Genomic DNA, 12,458 nt, shown 5'->3' with positions numbered 1-12,458 from the left:
GTGGTGATGAGGAAGGTGGCGGTGATGATGGTGATGGAGGTGGTGGTGATGAGGAAGGTGGCGGTGATGATGATGATGGGGGGGATGATGAGGAAGGTGGTGTTGATGATTACGACCAGGTATTTAGCTAATGACACAGTCGAGCACAGATGGACAGGGCCCTGTCCTCACGGAATGCTCAGCTCAGTGGGGGGGCTGAAGCAGTAATGGCACAACTAAATACACTGCAACAAGCTGTGATAAGTGCCACAAAGGAGCAGTAAAGGATGTGACAAAAGGAATATAAAAAATCTGGAAATAAAGCATCTTCAATTAACAATCAGGTGGCCTTGGCTGTGGTCCCAATACCAGCCCTTACTGACTGTGCCACTAGGGAAAACACTTCAACTCTTCCAAGCTTCAATTTCCTCACCATAAAATGTGGCTCCTGCGGCCTGCCTACGTCACTCATAAGACAATGCACAAAAACAGATGTGTTCAAAGAACAGCCCTCAGCTAAGTGAGTGAGGGGGACTGCTGATCCTGGAAGAGCTCAGAAGCAGCTGCCCATTTGTGAATGGGTGAAGAAGCCAGGCTGGGTACCTCTACCTGCCTTTCCTACCTTCCTCTTTCAATGTCCCTGCCACAGGGTCAGTGTCAGGAGTAAGTGACCTTGGAGGCCTATGTGCATATTTGCTTCCAGAAGCATCTGACCATTAAGAACGAGGAAAAGCAGAAGGAGGTGGAGGGAACTGGGCAACCAGATGTGAGTCAATGCTCAGGCTGTATTTTCAGAAGGTTTTCAGGGCAAAAGCCTTGTAGACCCTTCCTGGCACAGGAGTTCAGGTCTCTGGAGACAATTGAAGCTGAGAAAGGTTTTAAACGTAACTCGAGTTCCCAACAGAAACACGCAGGCACACACACATGGAAGGATTAGGAAGGAGAACAGAAAGCAAATCAGGTGAGGAGGTGCCAGGGCCAAAGGAGACAGAAGGGAGGTGAAGGTCACGGAATATGCAGAACAGGGAGGCTCCCCTCATTTGGCCCCTGGCTTATACTATTTATTCTTCCTAAGGAGCAGTAATAGGAAGGGAAAAGAAAAAAACTGCAAGTATCATTGTTCTGAAGTTAAGTGCAACTCTGAAAGATAAATTAAGATAGAGTGCTCACAAAAATGGTGACTTAATTTGGGTCCCTTGATACAAAATAAAGAATTCTGTAGCAATTCAGGGACCTTCCCACTTATTTATAAAAATCATAGTTTTTAATAGAAGCTGACTGTCTTCTTCCCAACACATTTCTTCTACAGTCTAACAAGCCTACAGACTGCTTATCCCCTGCAGACACAATTAGTATTCCAACAACTTCCACTCTGCTTACACACACAAGTGCATGTGTGCGTGCCCAAGCAGACAAGAGTGCACATACACACACAGCATGTTTCTCGAAAGTCCTTACAAACAGAAAAAAGAAACGGCCACTGAAACAGCCCTAAAATGAAGCATTTCTTGGAAAAAGCTTTGGATTTGGGAAATTCTCAAACACCGTTGACATCTCCTAGGACCCTTAGATCAGCACAACAGCATTTATTTTTGGTTTTGCCACCAAGCGCTACATATGAGCAGCAGAGGGCAGTGGCCTCTGCCAAAGTCTGTTCTGGAATCCAGGGTGCACAATTTGCAACCTACCTGCTTCTTGTCTGTTTCCTTTCCTCCACCTGAAGCTCTACAAAACCTACGGTCTCTTTTGCTCACCACTGTATACCTCGCATGTAGCATAATATCTTGCACATAGTAGGCACTCAATAATGGATGTTGATGGCAGAACTCATGTTTAATTTACTTTTGGAGAGTTCACAGAATTCAAAGAATGTCTGGTACAGATTAAGCAATCAGTGAATGTTTGTTGAATGAATATTTTCTGTGCAGAGCAAGCAACAGGCCAACCATTACTGCAGAAAACTGGATCCCAAATTGTATCCTTCTGTTAAGGATACAATTTTTTCTTAAGATAGATTTTATTTTTAAGGTTGATTTTATTTATTTATTTATTTATTTATTTATTTATTTATTTATTTGAGAGCGAGAGAAAGCAGTGGGAAGAGCAGAGTGAGAGGGATAAGTGGAGTGTGGAACCCGACACAGGGCTTGATCTCAGGACCCCAGGATCATGACCTAAACTGAAATCAAGAGTTGGATGTTCAACCAACTGAGCCACCCAGGCCCCCCTCTGCTGAGCTCTTTAGAGAAAGAATTAAGGATGATTGTGTCCAAAGACTTGACCAATGAGCCCATTGACATCTTCAGGGTCACTTTCCTTCCTTTCTCGTATTGTGTATTTCATGCCTACTGTCCTCAGGGTCTCCTGGATGAGCAAATTCATGCTTTTTCTCCCTGGCTTTGATACTTAGGGGTCTGGTTGCCTTTACCTTTCTGTGGCCATCTATGTGGATGGAACACATGCCAAAAAAGAAGGGACGGTGGAAGACTTGGCTTGTCTCTTTTAGGGACGATGAGCCACCCCTCTGGGGATTCAAACTCGATTACTGTGCTGTCTAATCACAACAAAAATTGTCATCTTTGAGATAATTAAATGTGAAGCCTCGAGAGGAATCTGCCAAGTACAGGCCCCATTCCTGTTTGGAAAGGAGCTCAGTTTGCAGGGGTGGGGGGCCTTCCCACAATTCAATTATGCTTCAGAGCCAGTCATGTCCCTGAAAAACCAGGTGCATCCATTCTGCCCAGCAGAGTCTCTTGCAGCCACGCTCCACTCCCCCCCCCCCCCCCCCCCCCCTCCAACCACGTTCGTCCTGCCTGTCTCTCTCCTCTGCTGATCTACGGCACCTCCTCGGTTCCCATCTGCAGACACACACAAGAAGATGATCCTGCCCCAGGGGCCCGCCCTGCACAGTTCTCCTTCCACCTGGATGTCAGAATAAGAGGGAACGTGCCCTCTGAGACTTGAAGGGAATGAGTGCAACTGACTCTGGGCTTCCCCACCTTGGGCCACTTCCTGAGAGCCCCTGGACTCAGAGCCCAGTGAGAGCCCAGTGAGAGCAAGACCAAGGAACACACGATGAATGAAGAAATCGGGGGTGACTTACCTCCTCAGAATCCCTCTGCCATCCATGTATTTGCCTATCATAGAGCCAGATCTCTGTTTCCAGTTCGCCTTGGAAGCAGCTGTGTTTGCCTTGGCTGCCTTATCTTTCTGTAGAAACACAAAATGCCCTCAGACCTGCGCCTGCTGATCTCTCCCAATGTTTGAGCAGAGAGGGCTCCACTTTCCCACCTCCAAGTTCAGGCTCAAAACCAAATTCTGAAGCAAGAAGCAATGTTTTGGTCTCACTGTTAGCATTATCTTACTCTTTCCTTTTGCTATTGTTTCTCATCAGGATCCCTCCGTCTCCCACCCAATAATCCAATAGAACAAATCAATGCACAGTTTAGAGCCTGGGATCTACCTTGTGACCCTTCGTTACCAGCACTGACGATTTGCAAGATGACAGGAAGAGATTACGTGGAATGCATTGGAAAGTATTTAGGGGCAGAAAAGACGGTGCATCTTTAAATCCCACTCATTTGTGTGGCTCCCACTTCTCTTTATTTCCAAAGCCCCAGAAATGAGAAAGGGACCAGCTCAGAAGATCGATTAGTCCCGTGCCCTGCGGCGGCGGGTGGGGGCTTACAACCCAGCTCACAGCACTCCCTGGCAGGTGTCTTCCGGGACATGAGGGGGAGTTAGATCATAGGCAGAATCTCTGGCTAACCAGCCTTCCCCATGATTCCCAATGATTCTTAATGAGAGAAGGAGGGGCTGCCGTGCTCCCGGGGCCCCTGAAGTCACGGCTATAATGATTCCGAACTAATCTTTAATTATTATTCAGCATGCACATGATTTTATCCCGCTTTCTTCTATTCCCCACTAGGGTTCTCAATTCCATTTCCTTTTCAAAGCAAAATGAGTTTGGCAGGTGAAGGGAAGTGAGGTTAAAGGATTAGGGTGACCTTTGGTTGGACGTTTTCAAATAAATTCAGTGTTACTTCTAAAACAATTATAACCATTATCATCATCAAACAAACATGTGTAGGCTGAAGCCTCGCTCTGACAGTACAGGGAGGTGGGCGGAAGAGAAGTTTCCTGCCAGTCAGGGACAGGAAAGAAATGGGGGTAGAACTCGGTCCACACACCCCCCCGCCCCCTAGGGATTTGTAGTTGTAAAACAGCTGCCTTATGCTGACCACATTCAGGCCACTGTCCAGCCCAGGGCTCAGAGCCTATGACCCTCCTCTTTCCAAGAGTTTTTCTCAAAAATCCCTAGAATATAGAAAAAGAGGATAGGGATTCCCTTTCCTTGTGTGAGAGCGGAGGGTGTGTTTGGAGAGGCTTAGCACTTGCCCCAGGACACAGGAGAAATTCACAAGGTACTAGATCCTGATGATTAGGAAATCGCATTGGTGAATCCTACCCCCTTTCCCCATCCCTTTGAGCATCCAGTGGTTCCTGTCTAAAGGGGAAGATGAATAGAATATGGCAGCCTGGATTTTGTTTAGTGTGGCTCCAAGTAAAGACCTGTAAGTCAGCAGAGGATTCTCCGCTCTCTGGTAGAGTATGTAAGTGCAGCATTCAGGCACGGAGGAACAGGGGTCCCCACAGAGTAAAAATGTGTACTTAGAATCAACTATGTTAATAGCGAAATATACATTTTTAATTTGTTCTATGATGGTATAAAAATGCAACATTTTTCATCAAGAGATTACAAATGTTAATGAAGAAAAAAACCCAAAAACGTGTGAGCATTTTGGTTAAAAGGGATTGCGGTATTTTGACTGCCATCTCCTCGATAACATCTACCATGTCCATGTCCACATGATCTGCGACCTTCCCAAACATTTTAGTCTCTATACTCCAAGAGGTAAGTGCATTACTTCATGGAAAATTCACACACTGCTACTCAGAAGGCCACTCTGTGTTTTTATTATTCTCAAAAAAACCCCCCAGAAAACAAAAAACAAACAAACTATGCCATCGTCTGCTCTCCCAGAAGGGAGGAGCCAGACATCAAGACACTCTTGGGCCAGTCCCAGCATGGGCTCTGGGTGCCAGGGGACCCAAATCTTGTCAGGAAAAGGAGCACAGGGCAGTTACCTGAAAACGTATGTCCTGTTCATCCCGAAGATGTTTGTTTCTTTCCCTGCAAACGGAAAAGGGGAATCTCTTTAGACATGGTCTTTGGGGTTGGTAGATCCAATAGCCGTCAGTTTGCCAGGGAGGAAGGTGCAGAGAAGAACTTGACATGGAAGGCACAGGGAACGTGTGGAATCTCTTTCCTTAGGGACAGTGACAACGGGTAGTTTGTGTAGCCATCAGCTGAAAGCAGGGGGACAGACAGGATGACCTTGTAACACCCATAGCCCCTCAGGATGCTACCACTAAGGAAAGCCTCCCCCAGAGGGCAGCCAGAAGTTCTAGGTGCACCTGTGAGCTTGCTATTGGGGGCGCCCTCTCTCTGAGCTTACTATTGGGGGCACCTTCTCTCCGAACTGTTCATTTCATACAATCATGCAGTCACTCAACAAACGTTCCCTGAGTACCCACTCCAAGTGGAGCACAGCTCTAGCTATCAAGGTTACGAACAATGAATAGAAGAGGGACTTCCTATTTCCAGGGCATCTTATTTTAGTGCTGGGGTCATTGCTATTGAGAAAGATAAAGCAAAGACACGGAAAAAAGAGTGTTAGAGGACGCAGTGGTAGCTCTGTAGGGCGGTCACAGAGGGCACATCTGAGCAAAGACTGGCAAGAGAAGGGACCTGTGATGATATTTGAGGGAAGAGTGTTACAGGCAGAGGAGATAGCAAGGGCAAAGCCTGGAGTCAGGCTCTCCTGGACGTGTGTGAAGAACAGAAGTGAGAGCATCAGAATGCTCAGAGGAGAGCCATTAGGACATGAGAGCAGAGAAAGTCAGGGAGGAAGTACAGCCCTGACCATTTGTGGTCTTGTGGACCATTGTAGGAACTTGGGATTTTACTCCAAAAGAGATATGAAGCCATGGGGGGATGGGGAATGGCAGGAGAGTGACCTGATCTCACTCAAGTTTTATAAGGAGCCCTACAGTCTAGATGCTGGGTTCCCAAGCACGTGTTCCTGAGTGTCCTGAAGTTGTTTCCACTCATCCCTTCCTCACCCCGTCACATCCCCCCCACTGTCCCAATGCCACCCCCCTTGCGCCCCCCAATCTCCAGCTCCACATTTCCACTACGTCTTGCCCTGGCATTATCTCACTATTGACTCCGTTTCCCCACTGCTCTGTCACTACCTGGTGATATCACTGTGGAGGAAAACTGCCACATCTGGGCTGCCACCAGCTGCAAAATCTAAGCTTGCAAAACATGCGGCAGCACGGAAAGGCTTCAGGCGTGTGATTCTGCACCAATGCTAGTCTCCATCAAAAAGAACCATGTGTACAGAGCTACCTCGTTATTCTCCTCTGCTCGTTCGCTTGAATCTGTTCTTTTCTTCTGAGTACAATAGAAAAAAGGAAAAAAATATCTCAAAAACTTGTCCTTGTTCATCTTGTTCTCTTCTTTCCACTAAAGCCTCCCTAAGAATCAAGACCTGCTCTCAAATGGATTACAACTTGGCCACATCCCATTGAGTTCCAAGCACTTTCTCATTTGGTGGCGTCCCAGATGCCAGACATGGTAACCTCACCTGGCTTTCCAATAAAACAAAGTAAAAACTGGCATGCCTGGGTGCAGCAGTCCGGTAAGCATCTGACCCTTGATTTCGGCTCAGGTCACGATCTCAGGGTCCTGAGATGCAGCCCCGCATCAGGCTCTGTGCTTGGAATTCTCTCCCTTCCCCTGCTCCTTCCCCTACTTGCTCTCTAATAAAGAAATAAACAGAAGAGAACAAGTCGGGGTGTTTCAAGTCCACTCCGCGCACTCTTAAAAATCACCTCACGCCTCATCACCGTTCCCACGAGGTGCTGGGCAGACAGAAGGTACAGGAACTTGGAAACCTCACAGACAAAAGTGAAAATCCCACCTTTCCACACACAGGGTTTGTTTGGGTTTGGTTTTGGCACATCCCAGGACAATGAGCTTTGAATTTACAGTGAGTCCTAACAAGCCGAGAAACTCCAAGTCCTTTGCTCTGTTTGTGCTCTATCCGTGATTTATCTACTCATTCAACAGACATTGCGAGAATACGGCAGAATCTAGAGAACCAACCAGATACCAGTCTCAGTTCCGGCTTCCGCAGTGCGTAGCTCTGGCTCTTTTGGTAAATGACTTCGTTTCTCTGCTATCAATTTCCTCCTCTGTTAATTTCTCTGTCAGCCACTGCCCTCCTTTCCTTAGTTTCACTGAAGATGAAAGGGTACCAAATCTGCCGCAGGGTAGCAGCTCAAGAAATCCGGTTCCCCTGCTACCAAGCACCGCACAAGGTGATGTGAGAAATGCCACGAAAATGAGGCAGAGCCTACCTGCCCAGGTCCAGATGAGAGGGATGCGAGTGTGTGTGTGGATGGACCAAACGAGATACAAGGGGGTTAAGGGGAATGAGGGCATTCTCTCGGTGGCTCTGACTGTCCAGAACGGAGGCAGGGAAGACTCTCAGATTGGCCCTTCCCACCAAGGCACCTGGAATGTGCTCTCAGAGCACACATGGGGCTCACGCACCTCAGGAAATCCAGCTGCTTCAGGAGCCCTGACTTCTCACGCTGCAGACTCTCTGTCACGCGGTATACTTCCCTGAGGAAGAGCAAACACAGCATTTCTAAGCTTCCATTCTGCCACGGTGGGAGGGGCTGTGCCAAAGTTGGATGCCCAGGACCCTCCCACTGGAACCCAGCAGGAAGTACCCCACTCTGGGGACGGGGGGGGGGGGGGGGGGGGGGGGGGGGGGGGGGGGGGGGGGTTGCGGTTTAGAGGAATCTGTCTCCCCTCAGCCCCCGGGCAGCACCTGCCGCATGCACATGGTTCCAGCCGTGATCTCACTTCATCAGTACAGATGTCCTATTCGGAAGGTGAAATTATCCCCATTTCAGGGACACACACCGTCAGAGCGTCAGTAATTCTCCCCTTGTCACACAGACAATCCGTGACTGAGCCAGGGTTCTAATCTAGACTAGGACCTCCTACTCCCAAACCCATGAACAGGGCGCCCTGCCCAGGTGCTCCTGCACAGCCCAGAATTCAGGAATTAGAATAAATATTCTTCTCCAGCCCCATCTTGGAGGATAAGAGCAGAATTTGTATTTTCTTCCCTAATGCTGGTTGTGTTCGTTTCCAGGAGCTCCAAAAGAATCATTCCTCCTTCCCTGTTTTCCCCCCGGAAGTCTCCCGTCTGTTCCTAGATCTCTGGAATTTCCACTGTTGGCCATTCATTTCTTTAACTTCGGATTTCTTATCTCTAGCCAGCAAGCAGAGAGTAAATGTATCAACTACAATCAGATGCTTATATCTCAGTGTGAGGTTATCAGTCATATCCAGAGTTTTGAGGAAGGGGAGGGAGAAGCTGAAAGGTAGCTGGGGCGTCTGGAGAGTGACTCCGACAGTGAGGCAGGTTTGGTCCTCTAGGGTTTGGTCCAGTGTGTTAGCATTTCTCTATGCAACCCAGGGCTCTGAAGGCACAGTCAACAAATAGCAGCAAGAAACAAAAGAAGAGTGGGGGAGGGAAGAAGGAAGAGAGGGAGGAAGGGGTGAGTCCGGAGGTATTCAACACTACCCAGGGAAGAAAGAAAAAAAAAAAAAAAGCAGAACGGGGTGACATCAGAAAATGAGCCTTGCTGAACTTCACAACTTTGCCTCCATCCTTCCTCTATGCTCTGCACCAGTTTAGAAATGTTTAAATCACTCCTAAGCTTACTGCAAAAGGTCCATAGTTCTAGATTTCCAAACCACTTCTAGTGTAGGAAGCATCTTTCAGCCTCAGAAATGTGTGCACTTCCACAGGCTGTCCGGGCTCCCGGGATCATACCCACACCAAGGCTGGGAAGGACCAGTTACCTCGTCATCATGTGCCCCGGCCCCACCCACCCCAGCCCCAACCCTCAATGTCATTACTGAGCTGGTGAAAATAGCACCTGCTTGTTCGATCCATCCAGACTTGGGCCAAACTCACCATAATCAGATTCCTTAAAAGGTATTGGTGTTCCCCTCCCCCTTATGGAATAATTATAAAGTCAATGCACAACAAAAACAGACTGCATCAAATCCTAAGTTCACCTCAGACAATCCTAATTAAGCAACAAAACTTCTCTCACTCCTGCAGAGCTGCAAATTCCTAACATTTTATTACCAATTATATTTAATTTCAACTTGAGGGAAAACAATGTATTTTCCATTACCCAAACCGGGTCCCCAAGTCCCTGTCTAGGATTCTGCTGTGATGAGCAGTACGTGAGCGCAGCTGCCTGGTACTGCTGCTCAGCCCGGGGAGCTGAGATGGCTTTGTGGCTCCTCTGTCCCAGCGCTGAGCTGAGCTTGGATGACCACCAGGAGCAGACAGCTTCACCCTACTAAGGACAATCACTCCTTGGGAATCGGAGGTCTGTGCTCTCACAGGGTGTTTGTTAGGAGGCAGTTCCTAAAAGGGAAGGCAGTCCCGTCTCCGCCCTGTTTACATAGCGCCTGTTGGCCACTGAAGCCACACAAACACGCACGTACATACGCACGTATGCTACACATCGATGTGAACATATGTCTACCTATTTGTCTGGGAAACAGACATCTATTTAGATACCCACAAATACTCAGGCTTTTTGTGTGTTAACAAAAAGAAGGGCATTCCTGAAAAACCAAATGACACTTGGAAATATGACCAAATGACCTTCAAAGTCCTTTTAACTAGACGTCGTAAAGGTTTATGCTAGGCAATGCGTGGACTGAGAGGGAAAGAACTTGGCATTTTTCATAGGAGTGACTGGTGAGAGGTTTACAGTCTCTTTAGAGAATTGCTTGCCGTTGGCTTTGTTTTCTGGAGAGGGATGAGATAGGGAATGTCTCCAAAATACATTGTCAAGTGAAAATTCAGGCTAATGCAGAACAGTGTGCTACTACTTTGTAAATGAAAAGTGTGTGTGTGTGTCTGTGTGTGTGCGCGCACACAAGCGCGCATGCTTGCGTATGCATAGAACATTCTGGAAGGAAACCAGGACTGCTGGCCTCTGGGTGATTGCTGGCCTGGAGTCATGGATGGGACAGGGGGCATGCAGGCCTCTTTTGGGGTGTATATCCTTTTGTGCCTTTTGAATTCTGTGCCTTGTTATAAACTACCTACCCCAAACAGAAATTCATTAGCAAAATAGAGAGGTAACTGCTTTTCAGCTGACCTTCATCTTTATATTATCTCTCTGGCTTGATTGTTCCTTCTTTATCTTATTTTAAAATCAAGTTCTCCTTCCCAGAGCATCTTCAGAGAAGAGAAAAATTAATTTGGCCCATTCAGAATCCTAGCTGATAAATGACTGAGTCTTTTTATCTCCCAATTCCATCCTATCCCTTCCCAGCTGCTCTGGTACAACATCAGGCAGCAAGATGTTGGAGGTGGGGGGAGCGCCTGCTGTCAGGACGACTAGGCTCGGTCCCTGTTTTCTGGTACTAACCATGTGGCTTTATGCCTCACGGAGTCTCGGTTTCTTCGTTCATAAAATGAACAGTTGGGCTAGAGCACTCGGGTTCCATCAGTACCATTAGTCTGGGATTCTGCTCTACAGAGAACAAGCTAAGGCTCTCACTGCCCTTGTCTCCTGACCTCCCTAGATGGGACACTCCGGGGCTCTGGGCACACTCTCTGACTGCAGCATTGAGCGCTTTTTGAAAACAAGCCACGAAGGTTCTGAAATCATGTGTCTCTCCCTCCTAACCCTCCTTTTCAATTCCCAACCTCCAGAGATTGTGTCTCTGGCTTGGTTAATTAAGATAAGACTTCAGAAAGATTTTAATCCTCGTGCTGTGATTTGATACCCCAGCACTGGCTGCTTATTTCCATTTGCTGTTCTAATGCTTGTGCCTTCAGATGTTTGTTGTTTTAGAACTTGATTGAATTTTTAAGAGGCTGAATCCTTAATTTTGTTTGTAAAGTTAAATGCCTGCGCCTTGTTAGCCTGCACTCACTGAGGAGGAACTGATTTTGCTCGTTTGCAATGAAATACACTGTCCTGCCACAGGTCATCCAAGAATTGGAGTGAGGGTTTTGCTTGTTTTAAGTCAGCTACTCGGAAATACATTTTTTTTCAACTAGAGAAATCTTATTGGGGTAAAACTCCACATGCAAACACATTTCCTCCCTCTCGCCCCAGGCAATCAGTCCCAGGCAGCGCAGCAGAACAATGGGATTTGGGCCCATGGACCCAAATGTTGCCAGGGTCAGAGGGAGGGAGGGCTTTCACTTAACAAGGAGAAGGTGAAAGTTTCTACAACTAAGCACTGCTAAACAACACTGCCCTCGGAAATTAGAGCCTCAGGAATACCTGGCACAGGGCCAGGCACACGTGACCTTCTGCAGAATGAATGAAGGGAGCCAATGGGAGCCTGAGAGAGTAATGCGTGAGCGATGGCCAGTCCAACTCCCGAATCAAGTGTTTTCTGGCTGACTCATCATGCGCTGTGGGGAGGCAGCCAGATGCATCTAGCACTGAGCCTTGTGCGCCAGTTCCTTAAGATCCCGGACCCTTGGCTTCCTCATCCGTGCGGTGGATACTCACAGTTCCTGCCACGGCAGGATGCTATCAGGTTTATAGGCAATTATGTCGAATTATTGACATGGGGGCGATACACAGAATGCACAACACAGTAACCAGCGCAGAGAAGTTTTCAATAAATGTTTGACAAGTGACTAAGTAAACGGATGTACGGGTAAATGCATGAACGAATAAACAAGGGGGAAGCCCCCATCCCTGGGCACGCCAAGGAGTGTGTTTGTTCTCAGAAGCCAGTGCTCCCAAGACGAGATAAATAGCCGGTCCTCCAGCAACTGCTCAGGCTTAGCACGCGGACCCAGCCCCAGGTCCTTCCTCGCACCTTCCTCTGTCCAAGAGGTCACGCCCAGTGCAGCTTAGTGGCAAACGGGACCCCGAGAGACGTGGGGCTCCCACACACTGGACCCACATGGAGGAGAGAGTGAGCAGCCTGGACTGAGGATTCCTGGGCACTGTCACACTCCAACAGATTCTATGCTGACCTAAGATGCCTACCTGCTTCACTCTTGTCCTGGCTCTTACCGTCTCTCAACTATGACAGTCACCTCTCTCTCCACTCTCAAATAAATCTTTAAACATTTAAAAAATAAAATAAAATAAAAAGGGGCCCTGTGTAGCTCAGTCAGTTAAGCATCCCGCTCTTGGTTTCGTCTCAGGTCATCATCTCAGGGTCATGAGATAGAGCCCCTCATCAGGCTCCATGCTCAGCGGGGCGTCGGCTTCTCTCCCTCCCCCTCTCTCTGCCCCTCGCTCTGCTCTCATGTGTTCTCTCT

At 47.9% G+C, this 12,458-nt stretch overlaps 1 protein-coding gene across 5 annotated transcripts in view; it reads right to left on the bottom strand.

The window, feature by feature from the left end:
- The window catches only part of CRACR2A (calcium release activated channel regulator 2A), a 130,603-nt gene that overhangs the window by 35,312 nt on the left and 82,833 nt on the right, over positions 1-12,458 (bottom strand). For all 5 annotated transcript variants that reach the window (XR_009404874.1, XM_059403787.1, XM_059403786.1 and 2 more), the window contains 3 exons: positions 7,664-7,735; positions 5,128-5,173; positions 3,083-3,189 (listed from right to left, as the gene is read on the bottom strand). Coding sequence is in view for 4 of the 5 variants with exons in the window: in XM_059403787.1 (XP_059259770.1) it covers positions 3,083-3,189; positions 5,128-5,173; positions 7,664-7,735 (225 nt within the window). In the remaining variant the exon portion in view is untranslated. The remainder of the gene's footprint in view (positions 1-3,082; positions 3,190-5,127; positions 5,174-7,663; positions 7,736-12,458) is intronic.

Source organism: Mustela nigripes, chromosome 6 (genome assembly GCF_022355385.1).
Source record: "Mustela nigripes isolate SB6536 chromosome 6, MUSNIG.SB6536, whole genome shotgun sequence".
In the NCBI taxonomy this organism is placed as follows: Eukaryota; Metazoa; Chordata; class Mammalia; order Carnivora; family Mustelidae; genus Mustela; species Mustela nigripes.
Note: the sequence above shows the minus strand (reverse complement) of the source record. Positions and strands in the feature narration are given on the sequence as shown.